This window comes from Phoenix dactylifera, chromosome 8 (genome assembly GCF_051530095.1).
Source record: "Phoenix dactylifera cultivar Ajwa chromosome 8, Ajwa_hap1_PhDact_Kaust_v1.1, whole genome shotgun sequence".
NCBI lineage: Eukaryota > Viridiplantae > Streptophyta > Magnoliopsida > Arecales > Arecaceae > Phoenix > Phoenix dactylifera.
Window position 1 is genome coordinate 15,563,431 of NC_143197.1, and position 19,549 is coordinate 15,582,979.

A 19,549-nucleotide genomic window follows, 5' to 3' on the forward strand; every position below is an offset into this window, starting at 1 on the left:
TATTTTATTTTCACTTACTCTTCATTGCTGAGCAGTTTTAAGTCTACAATATAAAGTGCCCTGCAAACCATGAATGCAATTAATTTAGGGAAATTTGCCGAAAGCTTTTGGAGGTTTTTATCTTCTTATTTGTTACTTTGTTTATATCTTCTACTTTTTTTCTTTCTTTTGCTCAAAATGCTATCGATAGAAGGCAATGTAAGGCTAAGGGCACAACTAAGGGAGGTTTAGCACCCCCTAGGACTATCATAACATAATGGTCATGCCGCTAGTTCCAATTAGGTTGGTCATAGTGGATGTGAATGCGTATTCAATAGGCATTAGCTAGCTTTTCCCTACAAGTTTTCCTTAAATAATGTTTCAGACCAAGTCCACAAAAACAAGAAGTTGAAAATTAATGGAGTGTTATTCTATTAAATTCCCATATTAACAATCATTATTAATTAATTACACAAATATATCAAATATAAACAAATAATATAAGAAAAATAAAAAAAATTCTGGTTGGATGGGACTTGGCCGGGCTTTAATCGCCAAGCCTGAGTCGATTCCTTTGATGAGACAAGCCTAGTTTCCAGCTCGGCTTCGCTTGCTGTGTCTAAACCTTCGGCCTCAATCAACGTAAAACCTTTTGGGCTGGACCAAATCCAAGATTGGTTGGGCTTAAAGTTAATCATGGGCTGAGTTTGGGTATAAACAATGGTCAAATTTGACATACCTAATATTGGATTAAAAATAAATAAAATTTAGGACTACGGAAGTCCGATTAAAAATAAATAGAGTTTAGGCTTAAAGCTTCGCTGATGATCAGCTTTAATTGGGCTATAAAGAATGTCTACATTCTACATGGCTGTCCCAGCTGGCTAAACTAACAATATCCCGATGTACCAAAAATGAAATAAAAAAAACTAATACGCCGAGTCATTTCTGACCTGCTTTCCTTAAACTCCAAATGACACCGGTTCGGCTACCGGTCCAGATACTGAACCACACTCATATCGTAATTGATTCGATCCGACTTGTGTATTTTTTCCCTTCTTCCCGTCCGCCGTTTCTTCTTCGCTGTTCTCTCCTTTCTGTTCTCGTCCTCAGATGGAAAAGGGGAAGTCGTTGGCCACCGAAATAACGCCGTCCTTCAAAAATCTCCAACTCAATCCACGCCCGAAGGCCGTCTCTTCTTCTCCTCTACCTCAAAAATCGTTCCGTAAGCCTCCCAAATTCCTCTTAATTTGTTCTTTTTCGGTTAATTTTTTTTCCTGCTATAGTTAGCTTTGCCGCAAATTTTTTCCCTCTTTTTTTCGTGTGGTTATCAGTTAGCTGGCGAGTTTATTGTAGATTAATGTGTTTTCTCGTTTGGAATTAGTTCTATTAGATTTCATGACGTGGTTGTTGTGGGGAATTCGACTATTGATCCAAAATCTACTTAATTTGCATCCAAAATCTTGGTTGTGTGTATATTTGATTATTGAATTGGGCACTGGGTCTTGAGGACCTGTTGTTTTCTCTGATAATCTTGTCATCGTTATTATTTATGATACAGGGTCTGAGAACTTACACTTGTGCCTTTTGATTTCTGTGATTATTACGGAGTCCTTTGGGGGGTGAATATTACTTATTAAAGAAAGAGGAAGAATATGCAGACATATTTGCATAGATAACCTTTCCCAGCTGCAATCCTCCTCGGGCCACTTTAAGGGTCGGAATCTGCTTGTGCAAGTGTTGTCTGATTGTCCTTTTGCGTGTACCATTCCTGGCTTAATAACCATGTCTGTAATATTTTAATGAATCTATATCAGGCTAACTCTTATCTATCTCGATCAACATCCATCCCAGAATATAGAAAAAGAAAAAAAAGGCCCCCACGCTCACATGCATAAATAAAGAAAGACAAACCACTGCCCTCTTCATTTGCATCCAGAGGATTCCTAAGATCCAGACTCTTTGTTACTGGGTCTGTTTTCAGAATATTATGCTTGATGATATCCATCATAAAGTGTATTATTTTTACATGCTCTGGATTTTTCTTGTCCAGGGAGAGTTTATTGTCCTTCAGTTGTTTTACTTATGATTTTTTCCCAATTTATTGATGCATCAACCAAAAAAAATGAACAAAAGGCAATTTCTTCACAAATGGCTTACCTTTTAGGTTTACTGATTTCTGAGATGCTGCCATTCATTCAGAATAGGTGAAAAGTGAATTTCCTTCAAAGCCTTTATATTATAAGCATGTGAACAAGAGGAATGATACTTGGTGATGATATAAAACGTATAGATCATTATCTCTTTTTTCTTTTTTTTGGTATTCTGTACAGTCATAAGTTCTGTTGATCTAGACTGAAACACATGTTTCGTTGTTTTTCTATTTTCTTTGTCCATCTACTATTCATCTACATCAAATTTGTTTTTTTTCATATGACACTAATGAAGTCATTTTGTCCTTGGACAGCCACAAAATGTAAACATTTTTCATGTAGGACAGCAAACAGGCCGTTATGGAATTGGTTCAATGTTTCAAATGACTAGGAAAGCAAGATATATTGTGGGCTAAAAATTTGCTAGGGTGCAGACAATAATAGAAAATATATATTAACGTTGATCTACTATTGCATCTACAAGATAAGCTACCAAAGTTACCTGGGAGTGACTCAAAAAAAATCTTTGCCTTAATATGATGCCTCCTCCATGCTAGGTATCCATGCTCTTGGGAAGGCTGGAGTCAAGGTATGTCGATGTGGCTTAGATAGGTAAATAAGGCAGCAGCAGAGGTAAATGGAACACAAAAAAAGGATAAAAGAATTGAAGGGAAGAGAGAGAGAGAGCGAGGGAGGGTTCTGGCTCACATAGAACTCAAGAAGGCATCACACCATGTCAGTCTCACACTAAAACAAAATCAAAAAAATTTCTTTATTCTTTTGTTTATGCCTACAGAAGTGAGGTACAAGCCTATACATAGAATAAAAGTGATAGAGATAATACTTAGCTGATAAGAATGATTAGTTCTTACTTCTTATGCTTATTTTTATCCTAACTAAAGCTTGAATCCTCTTTTGTTAGTTACAAAGATAAAGGTAATCACAACTAACTAGATAAAGATTAAAATTTCAAATTTAAGAATCAAATTCAAATAAATCTAAACTACCATCAAGCCTAGACTATCATCATACTTGTGACGAAAATAATCTTCAACATGGATGATCAAATGATCGGATGATGCAAATCAATCGTGGCTTCATCACATGCTATTAAACCATAGGACCAAGGGTTGGACCATTAGACGATGTTTTCTTCACACCTAAACTTGAAATCTGCCATCCGAATCTCCATTAACTCTCTCGGCTTGTGGGAATTCACTTCCAGTGAATGAAGGCTTTGTTGTTTCTCATGTAGGTCTGGGTTAAGCTTCCTGAGTTCTGCTTCTATAATTCATGTTGCATCTAAATCTTGACCACCATGCCATATCACAAGGAATTTCCAGTATCATCCCATGCTTGTAGAAATGATCCAGTCATCAATGATTTCTTCTATCTTTTCTCTCGTCTTGAAAGTAGAAGGAAAGTGTGGTAGGTGGTGAACTAAGAGAAGAAAAGGGAATAAGAATGTCTTGGGTAGAAGAATTAGCAGGTCTATGGGTTTGTGGGGAAGAAGGTACATGTGTAGCAAATGGGTCAAGATTTCCTTTGTAGAGCACTAGTTCTTCAATATTATACATTTATAGCCATTACTAATGCCCATATTTGGTGGAAGATCCAAAACATAATCATTAGTCTTAATCCTTTGTACATTTTAAAATGGTTCCATACTCCTTGTCTGCAATTTCTTGTTGGATCCTTATGGGAACCTTTCATGCCCAATTCTTACCTTCATCATATCTCCCTCCTAAAACTCTTGGTAACTATGGTGCACATTTACAAAAGACTTTAACATTGATTGCTAATAGATATTTTCCATCTAATTTCTCCATGAAGTCATGAATGTATTAAGCAAAGGATTCGGCAAGTTCAGAGGGTCAAGACTTAGGAGGCAATGGAACAAGATTAATGGGTTTTCTGGGATGATAACTAGTGACTACCTCAAGTGGCCCATGACTGATGGAATAATTGACTGAACTATTGTAGGCAAATATGGCCATGGGTAGGATCTCATCCCAAGCATCAACATGCTCAGAATTAGATACCTAAGCAAATTTCCTAGACTCTTTGATGGCAATCAGGAGCATTGCGTGACATCCTCAATCAAAGGCGTGCGTGGAGCCCAATCAGAGGCGTGCATGAAGCCAACCTGAAGCCAGCATGGAGCCCAATCAAGGGCGTGCGTGAAGCCCAACCAAGGACGTGCGTGGAGCCAGCATGGAGCCCAATTAGGGGCGTCCGTGAAGCCCAACCAGGGGCGTGCATGAGCCCAATCCAGGGGCGTGCGTGAAGCCACATTGAGTACAGAATTTTTTTGCCGTGAAGTTAGAAGAGTCCTCTTTGTTTTGTTTTGTTTGATTGACTCATTCAAAGGTTTGAATTGTTAGTACATCCTTTGTTGACCCATTCAAAGTCGGAAATTAAGATGGATGGGAACTAGGGGCGTGCGTGAACCCACCCAGGGCATGTGCAAACCAACTCTTAGAGTCACGAGAGTCCTTTTATTTTACTTTGTTTGTTTGACTTATTCAAAGTGAGTGTTAGTGAGTCCTTGTTTAAAGGAGTTTGATTTATTTCAAACTTCTTATCTCTAGCGGATAAGAGCTGGTTGCTTTTGTTTGTTTCTGATCTCCTACACTATAAAAGGAGGAATGATGAATAAATCGGCAGATTAGAGTTGAAAATTTTTGAGTTGAATCTCTTATTCTTCTTGGAGTGTGACGCTCCCTTTTTCTGGTGAGACGCCAAGCCTTGGAAAGAGTTTGAGTGATGTGGAACTCTTCACCCATTCTCACGCCCAACCCTTTGAGAGTTTGAGTGGAAGTGGGACTCTTCCACCCATTCTCTTATTTATCCTAGCCTTCCCATGCCATTCTATTTGAGAGTTCTAGTGAGTGTAGGACTCTTTCCACTCTCACGCCAACATCTCTTTCCATTCTCATGCCAACATTTCTTTCCACTCTCAAGCCAACATTTCTTTCCACTCTCACGCCAACATCTCTTTCCATTCTCATGCTATCCTACCCTAGAGTTTGAGTGCCATTAGGACTCTTCCATCTAGCCATGCCACATTCATTTAATCGTGCCACATCAAGCCTAATCGCGCCTCATTTAATCTAGCCACGCCTCACCCAACATAGCCAAGTCCTCATTCAATCTAACTATGCTCTCACCCAATCTAGTCAAGCCCTCACTCAATTAACAACGCCTCCTTCTCTCTCTCTCACATTTCAGCATGCCCTTCCCTTCCAAGCCACATCCACACCAAAGAGAAAAAAGAAAAAAAAAAGAGAGAACTTGTGACGCCCTCCACCATCTCCACCTTCATCTTTCTCCTTCCCACACACTGCATCACTCTTGTTGACTACTTTCAGTTGATTGCCTGTCTGGGGATGATTATAGAAGAAAATTGGAGCTTGGTTCCTAATATTTTACATGTCTTCCAAAATAACTATTGAATTTCACATCATGGTCAGATGTCATGCTTTTGGGTCCTATGCATTGCCCTACCCATGGTATGGTGAACCGGCTGGTTCAGTGTGTACCAAACCGGTCCGGTTCAGCGTTAAAAATTGGTACTGCCCGTACCGGCCGATATCGGCCTTGTAGCGGTCCCGTATTAGCCCCATACCGATCTCGTACTGATAGGCCAATTTTTTTTGGCTTTCGGATGCGTGAACAATTGTATCGATTCGGTACTGGTTCGAATCGGTCTGGTGGCCGACCGGTACGCCTACCGATACCGGTTCGGCGATCCTTGGTCCTACTGAATATTTTTGCAGTGCGGGAAACATCGGCTTTTTTTTAGGAATTAAAATATGCCATTTAGAACACATGTCCACTATCAGAAATAATGAATCATGTCCATGGCAGTCCTAGCAAGGCCAATAATGAAATCCATGCTTATGTTTTGCCAAGGTATTAGAGGACTGGCAAAGATATATATAGACTTGACGTATGCATACTCCTGAGGTGTCACAGGAAACTTCGGAGGCCTTTGAAAAATCTGGAATATAGGAGATTCAGTCAACCTCTTTTAATTTAGATGAAGGCCCTCACAGCAGCCTTTAACCATAATTTACCTTTCCTAATGCAGTCAATGATGGGAACCATGATGGTACTAAAACTTGAATAAATCTGCAACAAAAGGCAGCTAATCCATGAAATCTCCTTATCTCATGAACATTTGAAGGTTTAGGCCCATCAATGATAGCCTTGACCTTCTCGGGGTTGGTTGTAACTTTGAGAAAATAATACAAGAGCTCATAAATGATCATTCTTTAGAGTTACATAGAGCTTCTCTTGCCTAAGAACTTGAAACATCTTCCTCAAATGAATAAGATGTTCAGCTTTGCTGTTGCTGTAAATGAATATATCATCAAAATAGACTGCTAGAAATTGCTTGATGGATGGCTTGAGCACCTAAGTCACAACATACAAGAAAGTACTAGGTGCATCGGTCAACCCAAAAGGCATAACCAACCACTCATAAAGACCATCTCTTTGGTCTTACAGGTGGTTTTCTACTCATCACAAAGTCTAATGTAGATGGTACCTACTCCTAAGATCAATATTAGAAAACCACTTAGACCCTACCACCATGTCAAACATGTCACCATATCTAGGTATAGGAAACCTATACTTGATGGTCATCTTATTAATGGTCTGGCTATCCGCACACATGCTAGCTACCATCTTTTTGTGGAGTTAAAAGAGTAGGTACAGTCCATGGACTTAGGCTTTCCCTGATAAGCCTTTATGCAAGAGATCATCTATTTGTCTCTCCAACTCAGCATGCTCTTTTGGATTCATCCTGTAACATAGCAAATTTTGTAATGATGATCTAGGCACGAGGTCAATGGCGTGGAGATGTCCCCCCATGTTTACCACCCGTCGGGTAGAAAAGGGACCTCTCCTGAACGTAAGCATTCCCTGTATCAGTCTAGCACTCTAGTCTTTATGGCACAATTGTATTTCCTGCATCTTCTCCAGATCGATAGCCGGCATCGGAGGAAGGGGTGGGAGAGGTAGCGGTTTGATGCATCGAACTAGTGGGCTCAGCATCTGATAAAGCACCGGCAGCGAGAACTATACCGGTTTTCAAGACCGGAGCTATCAACCACTTCCATTGCGAGGAAGAGCCCCGAAACAGGACCTAAGCAAAGGAGTGCCATTAGAGGGTCGACGTTTGCGGAGCAGTAGTCCATGGCTAGCTGATATATCACGGTTTCACCATCAGAGGAAGGAGATGGAAAGAAAGGGCGAAGTACTTGCTTCCCCCCTTCGCCTCACCATGCCACTTCTCAGGGATAACATCACTAAACTCACTAACCTCTTTGAAGTTTCTCTTACATTCTTCTTGTGAATCTTTCTCTTAGACACCAATGCAAACATTACCTTGTGCTCTTTAACTTTGTTGAAAAGTTGTTTTTGATTGAGCACATGGAGCAGCCTTTTCTGTTCAGCTGCTAAAGATGTAAAACCCCTCTACTGATCCTTGCTCACTTGGTTGGGAAGGATTGAGCTTGATATTTTACCATCATGCATAAATATATAGCTTTATTTTTTGATTTCAGTTCAAAAAAATTCAAAAAAAAAAATAATGGTTCTCCTTGGAACGATAGGGTATGGATCTATATCATACCATGCTGGTCACCGATCGATATGGATCCTAATGTTAGTTCGGCGAACCTTGGTTCAATGTTTTAAATGGCTAGGACAATAGAAAAGATTGTGGACTAGAAACTAGCTAGATTGCAAAAAATAATAGAAAATATATATTAACATTGATGCACTATTGCTTCTGTAAGATAAGGTACCAAATCTACCTTGGAGTGACCCAAAAAAATCTTTTACTTAACAATATGATACCACCTCCAAGCTAGCTGTCCTTGAACATAAAAGGCTAGATATTGCGCCATTTCTCCATTGTTTTGCTTCACCCCCTGATCTGATTTGGTGCTCTTAGGAGGGTTGGTATGATGATATTGTGGATGTGGCTTGGATAGGTAAATAGGATGGCTATGTATAGCTTAGGCTGTGCTTGGCATCATTGTTACTTTTCTTTTTTAAAAAAAATTGGAACAAGAATTCTATTTCTATTTTCTTTTTCAAATTTCTGACAATAGAAAATATGTTTGGTCCACTCTTTTTTCTTTTCTTTTTTTTAACAACGAGGGTTTGTGATGTGGCCGGCGATGAGGGTGAGGGAGGGGGGATGGGGCCGATGATAAGGCCAAGGATGAGAAAGAGCTTGACATTCGGTGGAGAGGCAACCAAGGGAGAGGGAGTGGTGATGGGGTTGGCGACATGATCGAGGACGAGGGGTAGCTCGACATCAGCCGGAGAGGTGGCCAATGAGGCCTGGGGAGCCAGCTTAGTCGGGTAGGGCGATGGGGTTGAGGGCGAGATTGGGTGGAAGAAGGGTCGGGAGGAGAGGGGTGAAAACCCACTTTTAAAAAATGTTTTAAAAAAAACAGAATAACTAAACATGTTCTCTGTATCGGATTCCGTATTTTTGTTTTTATTTAAAAAAGAAATAGGAAAAAGGTACCAAATAGGGCCCTCGTATTTCAGGTTTGAAGGTAAATGTTTAAGGTAGTATAGAGGAAGGATGAGAAAGGGGTTTGCTACAGATTCAGCCATCAATGGGCGGAGATGAAACCTGCAGCAACTAAGGCATTAGGAAGTAGGCTTCTGGGTGGCTGTGGAATTATAATGAAAATATGGCAGCAACAGAGGTAAATGAAACCAAAAAAAAAGAAAAAAGAAACTAAAGGGAAGATGGAGAAGGGGAGAGAGAGTGTGTTCTATCTCAGAGAACCAAGTAAGGCATCACACCATATTATTCTCACAGTAAGAGGAAACTAGAGATATTTCTTCTTGCCATATGTTCATGCCTACATAATTGAGATACAAGCCTTTATATAGAAGTAAAGATATAAAGATAATACTTATTTGATGAGAATGTTTAGTTCTTATTTTTTATCTCGACTCTAACAAAAGCTCTAAGCCTCATCTCTTGGTTACAAAGGTAAAGGTAATCACAACTAAGTAGATTAAGATTAAGTTAAAATTTAAAATTTTGAAAAAAATCAAAATCAAATAAATCTAAACGATCACCGCTCCTAACATCCATCAATCCTTTGGCAAAAACAATCTGCAGCATGGATGATCATATAATTGAACAATGTGGATCAATCCTGGCAGCATGACATGCTATCAAACCACAAGATTGAGGGTTGGGCAATCAAATGATGTTTCCTTTGTGCATAAGCTTGAAATCCAAATCTCCATCAACTTTATCTTAGTGAACTAGAATGTTGGTGTAGCCTGATCGATTAGAAGTAGTCAAATCAAGTGATTGGTGCACATGGATCAGAAGGACTTTTTCATTCTTAGAGAGGTTTAGATAAGTGATAGAGACTAAAACATGGTGAGATCTGTAGAAAGCTAGAGTTATGGAGATTGACATAATTTAGGTGAGATGACACATCAGCTAAGGGTAAGTGAGTGAGAGTCCAGTAAGGAGCCGGTTCCAAGAGTGAAACAAAGAAAGGGAGATGAGATGAGGCATCCTACCATTCTCAACGATGCTTATCATTCTTTCTTGGTTTTCCCCCTTTTTTCTCTTTATCTTTTTCATAGTACTGTTGCTGTCTTTGGCTTCTATCTTCTCATGATTCTCTGATCTTCATCTTCTTTGAAAATGACTTTTATCTTCATTTTCCTTATTGGCCTGGACATTGTTATTTTCTGGAATTTATTTTATTCATCAGTTTTGTTAGTATATTGTATGAGCATCAACTAAAATTGATGGATATTGTTTGATTTGCTACTATGTGCAGGCAAATCTTCATTATTGGTCAGATCCATTGTTTCTTGTGTTAAGCCATGATTTTTTTTGCGGGCGGGCTTAAATTTCTCAACAGCAACCAGTTGGTTGTCAAACTATTCTAAATCTAATACAAGGTCTTGGAAACTCTAGTAACTTAGAGCAAATTTTTTTTTTTTTCAAATTAATTAGTTTCGTGCATGCAGAATTTTCAACATAACAGTATTTTGTATTCTTCATATCTGCATGAAACTCATAATAGGCATTTAAGACTCCAATTTGAGACCTCCAAGCAATATATCTAGGCTTTAGAAGATTGAGCAATATCTAATGATTTTTGGTTGATTCTATTGTAATAAATCAACATAACGAAGAGGAAATTTGAGCTAGTACTAGTGTAAAGAATAAAGATAATAAGGTTATGGACATCAGAGGACCTGAATAAGAATGAAGTGAAGGTAAGGAGGGAAAAGGAAAAGAAAAGGTATAAAAGGAATGAAGTAATATTGATCAGCCTCAAATTTTCTATTTCCAACATCAAATAATGTCTCCAATACAAGCATTGCAAATTTATGAAACCCTGACTTATCTTTTTATTCTTTCAAAAATACTTCTAGAAAGAGGGCCAACTCTTTTATGTAATGCCGAAAGTGGGAGATAAGGTCTGATGCCCTTTCTCCTTCTCCTTTTCCTCTTTTCCTCTTCAACCAAGCCCTAGCATTTCTAACCTCAGTAAGCTAGCTGATGTGAAATTGAATTTTAGTCATGGTTCGTTGCAAGCTAATCCAAGCTCTCTAAAGACCCTTGAGGTGTTTTAGTCTCACTCATTGAAGATAAAATAACTGAATCAATAATATATTTTCGGCAGCACTGCTGACATCTGCTAGCATTCTTGTATATCATATTTTGTAAACTGAATCAGCAAGATCCTAGTCTTAATATTCTATTTAACATTTTTTTTTCTCTAATGCATGGTCATTGCATTTGATAAAAATAAATTTGACTAATTGTTTGCCTGGCGTACCACATATATTATTTGGATAATTTGATGAAATAACTCTGTGATTCTCGTGAATCAGATATTTCGCCATGTGATTCACAACATGATTGGCTATTTAGTTACTTAAAAGTAGATATATTCCTATCCAAACAACTCTGTCAATAGTTGTAGTTGAAGACCTGTATTCTTCTTATCTATTCTTCTTCACATTATTGTGATATCTTTATTTATGGTAACTTGCTGAAGTACCGATTTCAGCTTTACCATTGAAGAAATCTAAGCCTAGAAGGTTAGTCAGCTTATGTCTTGGATTCCTTGGGCAACATCTTGAGGACATCATCACAGATATATCAGAGATTGCCACAGGATTCCCACCTGATATTAAGGTACTTCATGAAATAATGAATTCAAGTCTCAATATCCAGACTTTTGGACTACGTCATATTTTGTTTTGTTTCTGTAAAATAACTCTTATTGTTTCTGCATTAGCTGCACTAAAAGCTATTGTAGATTTGTACTCTCATAACCTTTTGTTGAGGTATTTTTAACTTATTGTGGTGATTATTGTACTAACCTTTTCATTCTAAGGGTACCGATTATCTTATTGAAAGCAGAATTTGTCTTGGAAGGTGAATTGAGGCATCTCTGTAATCTGGTGCATCTTTATTTAAGTACTCAAAGCTTGGCTAGATTGATGCTTTTTTTCTTTAATGTATTAATTCAAGAAAAATAGTAAGTAATGACTTGTGCCATGAGCTGTACACTGCACTTAGGCATGCATGTGCAAGTTGCATGTTCAATCTTTATAGTGTATTATCCATCTAATACTATAATAGACTATGCAAAAGACATCTGTGAATTTCACTTTATCATGGGTATGCGGTACAAGAGACTGCTTCAATCTCTTTAGCCCTTACTCTCTTGAACACAAGTAGAATGTACAGTTAAGAATTATTGTAGATATGGTTTGCCGTACCGGTCCGTGCCGGTACGGCCTCGGATCGGTACCGGATCAGTGTGGAATCCGGTACTGTTAGCTTATCGTTGGAGAGCCGGTATGAGACCAGTATGGAACTGGTACGGACCGGTATGGGATCAACGTGTATCAGCGTTGAATTCGGAACCGGTACGGGACCGGTACTGTACCGGTCTGGGCTGCCACCGGTACGCCGACCGGTACTGGTACGGCGGACCTTGATTATAGAAATGGTAAGCATTTAGGTTATTCCACTGAATAGATGCATCAAGGAGAAAGGATGATGTAACAGAAGTAATATTGGCCTAATGGCAGGATGTCAACGGGATAGGGATTGTCAAATGTACTCATCAAAATGATGAGCTGATATAATGCTTGGAAAAAAGTAAAAAGCGGTTTAAGCATTTGAGAAGAATACATGCTATATGATGCATGAAAGTAACCAGGTGTAATGCTAGAAACAACTGAAGTGTGCCAGTAAATTGAGACAGTGCTGGTAGGTTAAAACTAGGAGGTACTGTTGTCCAATCCTTGAGTGCATCTTAGCCTTTAATTAAACAATGGGGCAAGCAAGGGCATTGCCAACAATTTCCAATGGATTTATAGAATAAATAAGAGCTTAATTAGACTTAGGTAATCACTCATTTCTATATTTACTTAGAAGTAGGGGATAAGAGAAGGTTGGGGGGGGCAATGGGTTCAGTTGGGTTGGCTTCAGTTCAGGTTGATCAGGGTTTGGGTCAAAAAAATAAACCCATGCGCAACACATGGATTTAAATAAACCCATACCTACCCACCAACCCATTTAACTTTTCACTTACTAATCATATATGTATATAAGATGAAAAAAAGCAAATCATGGTGTACAAAGATCACGGATAACAAAATCAAATTTATCCTCAAATATATCATCGAAATCACAGTAAATTTAGGAATTTGGGATACATGAAGTCAATAAACTAATCAAGGATAAAAGTAGCTGAAATGCAACTGCACATCCCAAAGCCTGGTGGCTCATTTTGTTTGTTACTCTTTATAGCCTACATCGTTTCAGTGTACCAAACCACATAGAGAAAAAAGAGAACTATCAACTATGCCGAGTTTAGGAGCTGGGTGGTTCTCAACTGGTTCAATCATTAACCATCAGGTTCAAGGGGGCAGGGGGGCTAAAACTGAAGCCACCGGTTATAATCAGGTTGATTCTGGCTTGACTTGGAATTGACCTACCTCTAGAAAAAATCCCGAAACCTGTTTATTCTGGACAGGTTTTGGGAGGGAGGGGGGGTGGGGGGTGTTTGCTTGTGCGAGAGTTTGCCACTTGCAAGGGTAAATGTTTGCAAGAGATATATTGCGATAACTAGGGTTGTCAAAGGCATGCTTAAGATGTGCCTAGCCACAAGGTGCAGGCGAAGCTACCCTGAGCTCCTACCTTGTAGTGAGGCAGAATCCTCTTAGACAGGTGCATAAAAAGCCTCAAAGCTGCACTTTGAGGCTTAAGTTGCAAAGAAGTGCGCTTTCTTAAATAAAGCTGATCTCTTGACTGGATCCACGGGAATAAATCTCAGCAATTTATCAAAGCTCCGCATTGAAAAGTCAAGAGGAAATATGGTTGATTTGGTAAGGGAAAAAGGGGAAAAGAGGAACTCCAAGGGGCTTACTGGAGCTCTAGGGTTTGGTGCGGCAGGCTTCTCCTCTCTCCTATGTGGCAGCATCAAGCCATCAACCAGGTAATCTTCTTTTGGTTTTCTTTGGACAAGGGCATCCACGCTACTGAATGTTGCTAAGATCATGATTGTAGTGAATTGTAGAGTGAGTTAGATAGGATTGGATCGTGCATCGAGTCACAGATTGTGAAATTTTCTGATTTATTCAATGTATAAAATATAAAAATTGAAATATGAGTCAAATGCAAAATATATATGAAGAATAAAGAGCCATCCATACAAGAAGTCTGTGTGAAACAAGGGGCTAAAGTCCTCCCTTTTTGTGTTTCCTCCTCCTCCTCCTCCCTCCTCATTTTTTGTTTATTTTCTTTCCTATTCTTTGTGTTCTTTGTGTTTTCCATCTTGTTTGGATAGGGCATGCCTGGTTCTAGATGCATCAATGGACCCTGCGACTGTGGGGGAGCAAAGTCCTTTTATTTCCTTCTTCATCTTTTTCTTTTGTTGCTGCTGCTGCTGCTGCTCTTCATCATCACCTTCTCCTTCTTCTTCTTCTTCTTCTTCTTCTTCATCAGCTGTTGCTGCAGCTGAAGTTGCAGTTATGTCTCTGTCCATCTGAAACAAGCGGAGGAACATGCCATGTCCGCCCTATGTGTAACGACTGTAATTTATAGATTTGTAATTTTGTGCCTACTTCGTGAAGGCATGCATCTTGCGTTGCACCTTACATATAGGCTCCAAGATACCTTGGCACCTTAGTGCAAGGGATGATGTTTGGTGGGTATAGCATCAGTCAAAGTTAAGAAGGCTCAATGGACTGAAAAATATTTTGTTAACTTGCCATAAATCCTTTAAAGATTGGGCCAAATTCCAAGATAAGGAAAATCTGGGCAAGAAAGGGGTTCGCCATGAAACATATTTGACTAGTTGGCAGGTGTAATCATCTACCTTTTTATTTGCGGTTAAGCTCACACAACGAAGAAGCAACGCCCCAAAATTCCCCTAGACTTTTAAGAGTCTAGAAGAATAAGTAGGGAGGAATTAGGTAAACTCGTATTTACTATAAAAGCATTGGTTGCTTGAAATCTTAAATGGGGTAAGCAGGGTGAGTTGAACTTGCCTAATGTTGAAGTCATGGGTCCGAATCATGTGATACAATGCACAATCTCCCTTCAACCCTTTGAGCGAAATGTGGCAAAAGGAAGGAAAATCTATGTATCTATCATCATAATCAAGTCATCAACCAACTGCAAGGAATGTTAACAAAGAATGTTGGAGCATCAAAATCAAGGTCCGCAATCTTGGTATTGGGTATCGTATCGGTATCTTATTGATTCGGTACGATACGGTATATACCTCTATATCGAAATAGTTCTCTAACTATTTTCTCAATTTTTATCTCGGTACATTTTGGTATGGACCTGTACACACCTTGGTATGCCTCGGTACATATGGTACGACTCGGTACATGTGGTAAGCCTTAGTATGGGGCGGTATGCCTCGGTATGGGCGCTACGGGGCTTGTACCAACTTGAAGGTATGTTTTGTACCACTTTTCTTTCGGTATGGTATGGTACGCAACATACTGGGCGGTACAGGGCAGTACGATAGACCATGATCAAAATTATCTGACAATCCAAATTTAATATCTTAAGTTCGTAGTTATTTTATCTTTTAATAAGTTTTAGTCATTAGGTTACTTAGTGCTTAAGTAACTTAGATATCAAGTTACTTGGCCCCCAAGTTAAAGTTACTTGTCCATCAAGTCGCTTGGCCTACAACCCCAAGTACTTGTTTTGTTTTTAATATTTCGGTAGACCCAACTCTCGGCCGTAGCTGGGCATGGAATTGGAGGCACTACCTTTGCAAGTTCGGCGCCTACTGGAGAGGCACATCGGGGCGTCTTGGAGGAACCCACATCCCTACCACCTCGGCGGACCTTCGACCACCCCATCAGGTTGAAGGATGAATCCAGGCCCATCAACGTTCCACCATACCGGTACGCACATTGCCAAAAAAATGAAATTAAAAGGCAGGTGGACACCATGTCAAAACAAGGGCTAATCCGCCAAAGTTCAAGTGTTTTTCTTTACCAGTCCTGTTGGTGAGGAAGAAAGATGGGATGTGGTGCTTCTGCACCAACTACCGGGCCTTAAACGAGGCAACTATCAAGAATCGGTTTCCTATCCTGACCGTGGACGAAATGCTCGATGAGTTGCATGGAGCAAAGTATTCACATGGTTGGATCTGACGGTCAGGTACCATCAGATACGGATGCGGGAAGAAGTCGTCCACAAGACAGCCTTCCATATCCACTCAGGGCACTACAAATACTTAGTCATGCCGTTCGGCCTGTGCAATGCACCTTCAACTTTCCAAGCGGCTATGAACGAAGTGTTTCGATCATATCTACGAAGGTTCGTGATAGTTTTCTTCGATGATATTTTGGTCTATTCTAGAACTATGGATGTTGCAGCACCTGAAACGAGTCCTACAAATCTTGGAAGAGCACCACTTTTATATCAAGCCTTCGAAGTGTGCCTTCGTCTAAGAAGAATTGAAGTAACTTGGGCACATTGTCTCTAGAGATGGTGTGCAAGTTGATCAAAGGAAGATCGAGGCCATGACCGACTGGCCTCTACTGAAGGACATCTCAGCCTTAAGGGGATTACTGGGGTTGACTGGATACTACCGGCAGTTCGTGCAACACTATGGGCTGATCGCAAAGCCGCTGACCAACATGTTAAAGATGGGCGAGTTCCAATGGTCTGATGTAGCAAGAGAGGCCTTTGATAACCTTAAGAGGGCCATTGTCACGCTCTCGACCCGAAATCACGAGTCGGGGGTCGCGCCAACCGCCGCACACCCATAGGAAACTCTCCCCACGAGCATGCAAACATCTTAACCAAACATCTCAATTATATAAATCTAAAATAATTTAACTGAATAAATGCAATCTTATTCCATCGACTAACTCAAGTCATAAGGTCTCACAGTTCTAAATACGCAGCGGAACAATAATTTACCAACATGCAAAAACCTAGTTCTTAAAATAACAAAACCTTGCAATGTCCTGCAATCATAATAAATGTCCAAGATAATAGATCAACGTAAATAACCCTAATCTAAGATAACTTGTGCCACAATCCTTCTAGTCGCTCTCCCATTTTGGAACCCTAATAGACTAGTTCTCGAAATCTGTAAAACAACAAGAAATTGTATAATGAGCTAAATAGCCCAGTAGGTAATGAACACTCTAGCTAGATAAATAAGCAATAATATGTAGAAAATAAATATATATGCAGTTCCAAAGTACAAGTCAAATATTTCTTAAATTTTTAAGATTCTTTTCACGGTTTCGAGATTCTTTCACATATTCAATTCATCTTGTCGATCCTGGACTATGATCACATGTTTTCTATGGCAGGGTCATCAACATCGACTAATCTTCTTGCGGTGAGTCCTTCAGGACAGTCAATTGCCAACGTATCTGTTCCTATTGGCGGGGTCCTCAACATAACCAGGTTGAAGTTCAATTAGTTCTCTATTTCATATTTCAGTCATGAAGACATGTAGTGTCAAAACCAAATGTTGTTCATATCTTAATTTATTTCAATTTACCAGATTCAACTCAGCCAGGAACTATGACCACATGTTCCCTGTGGTAGGGTCATATCACCGACTAATCTTCTTGTGGTACCAACGTATTAGCCCCCATTGGCAGGGTCCTCAACATAGCCCGATTGCGAGTCTGAATCTATTTCATGTTATTATCTTTTCTCACATTATATTCATTGTTCCAAACCGAATGGTACAATGTTAGAGCAATCAAACACAATCCAAATCAGAAGCAAATACGTTCAATCAGAGTCATACAATATTCTAAAAATATATATATAACCCATGCATCAAATTCGTAATCATGAATAATTCGATTCGTAAAATATATATAGTTTGCCGATAAATCTAGTAAAGAGGTTACATTACTTATCTTGCGAACGCGATCCACAACAAATCCAATTAATTCCGCAAATTCCTCGCAGAACCTAATATTCAAAAATCATATTCTTCTTTTAAAATTCATCACAATATTTGTATACAAAAACTTAAATTTTAATATACTTCCATGGCTGACCCTGCAGAAGTGCCTAGCACTCCAAGTTCGGGTTTATACTCGTAAACCACCCCCTCTCTTTATTATTATTATTATTATTTTTTCTTTTCTTTTCTTTTCTTTTTTCTTTTTCCTTCTTTTCTTTTTCTTCTTCCTTCTTTTCTCTCCCGACTCCCCTCTTCTCCTTTGGCGCAACAGGGGATCCGTGACCCCCCCGCCTCCTTTCTTCTCGGTCGAACCTAAGGGCGGCCGCGGTGGCCGGCCCCGACGGTGGTATGAGGTGACGGAGCAAATCCAGCCACCCCCAGCGGCTGGCGGCGGCGGCGGCGGCGAACATGCCGGCGGCTAGAGCTCACATGTCGAAGCCGTTTTGGACCCAAATCCGGCGATTGGCCGGCTCCAAACCACAACACATCATGGCCAAGCACTGAGAGAAGAGGAGAGGAAGGCTGAGGACTCTTGCCTCCGCCCCGACGTAGATCCGACGCCTCTCTTCCTCTCCGGCGGCAAAGGAAGAAGAAGGCCACCCAACGGCCCTCTCTCTCTCTTTCGGCGGCAACACGAAGAAGAAGAAGCTCCGACCCGAGGGGAACTCGGGCACGACGGCTCTACCTCGGGTGGCCTCAATGGAAGGAGGAAGAAGCCCTAAAAACAGTGCTTCCTTCTTCGGGATGAATTCCTTCCATCCCGCTGCCTCATGTGCAGGAGGAAGAAGCCCTTAAAACAGGGCTTCCTTCTTCTTCGGGATGGATTCCTTCCATCCCGCTGCCTCACGTGCTTGGGACTGGGCCGGTCAAGTGGACCGGGCCCAATTCCAGGGTCTCACAGCCATGATGCGGACCCAGGTGTTAGCCCTACCAGGCTTCAACAAAACTTTTGAAGTATATACCGATGCAAGCAGCGAAGGTATTGGGGCTGTTCTGGTGCAGGAGAAGAGACCGTTGGCCTATATCTCCAAGGCTTTGGGGCCAAGGAAGAGGGCTTGGAGTACCTATGCAAGGGAGTTACTGGCTGTAGTTCATGCAGTGAAGGCATGGAGGCCCTACCTCTTATGCAGGCACTTTACCATCATCACAGACCAGCAGACATTGCAGCATCTCCTACACCAAAAAATTGTAACACCTTAGCAGTAGAAGTTCCTTGTCAAGCTGCTGGGATTTGAGTACGATATAGTATACCAGCTGGGCAAAAAGAACAAAATTGTAGATGCACTATCCCAAAAACAAAGCAACCAAGTTCTATAGGTCGCAGAAGAAGATGGACAGCAGACTTGTGCTGCTATCAGCGGGGCAGATTGGCGGATTTGGAGCCAAATCCGCAAAGCCACTAAGTTAGATGCTCGAGCCCAGGAGATCCAAGAGAAAATTGAAGCATCTACGGGTGGTGTTGCCAACTTCCAGCTAAAGGACGGACTGATCTATTACAATGGTAATATTTATGTTCCTGACGTCCCTAATTAGAGAAAGAGCATCTTAGACCACTTTTATAACAGTAAGGAAGGGGGTCATTTGGTTTGGCTTCTCACCTATTTGCGTGTGAAGCATTTTTTCTTTTGGAAAAGACTGAAGCAACAAGTCAAAACTTTGGTGGCCGAATGTGACACATGCCAAAGGATCAAATATGACCCAAGAGCACCCTCGGGACTGTTGCAACCACTTCCCATACCGAGCCTTATTTGAGAGGATTTGTCCATGACTTCGTAGAGGGATTGCCGGTAAGCAAGGGCTACGAAGTGATCATGGTAGTGGTGGATCGGCTGAGTAAGTATGCACATTTTATTCCCCTCAAACATCCTTACACAGCCAAATCCGTAGCCAAAGCATTCGTGGAGATGG

At 40.4% G+C, this 19,549-nt stretch overlaps 1 protein-coding gene across 1 annotated transcript in view; it reads left to right on the forward strand.

Moving 5' to 3' along the window:
- Positions 1-827: 827 nt before the first annotated feature.
- Positions 828-19,549, forward strand: part of LOC103724163 (RNI-like superfamily protein) — a 56,691-nt gene continuing 37,969 nt past the window's right edge. Inside the window, exons 1-2 of the mRNA XM_039116670.3 lie at positions 828-1,204; positions 11,222-11,349. Of these exons, the coding sequence (XP_038972598.1) occupies positions 1,093-1,204; positions 11,222-11,349 (240 nt within the window). The 5' untranslated portion in view covers positions 828-1,092. The remainder of the gene's footprint in view (positions 1,205-11,221; positions 11,350-19,549) is intronic.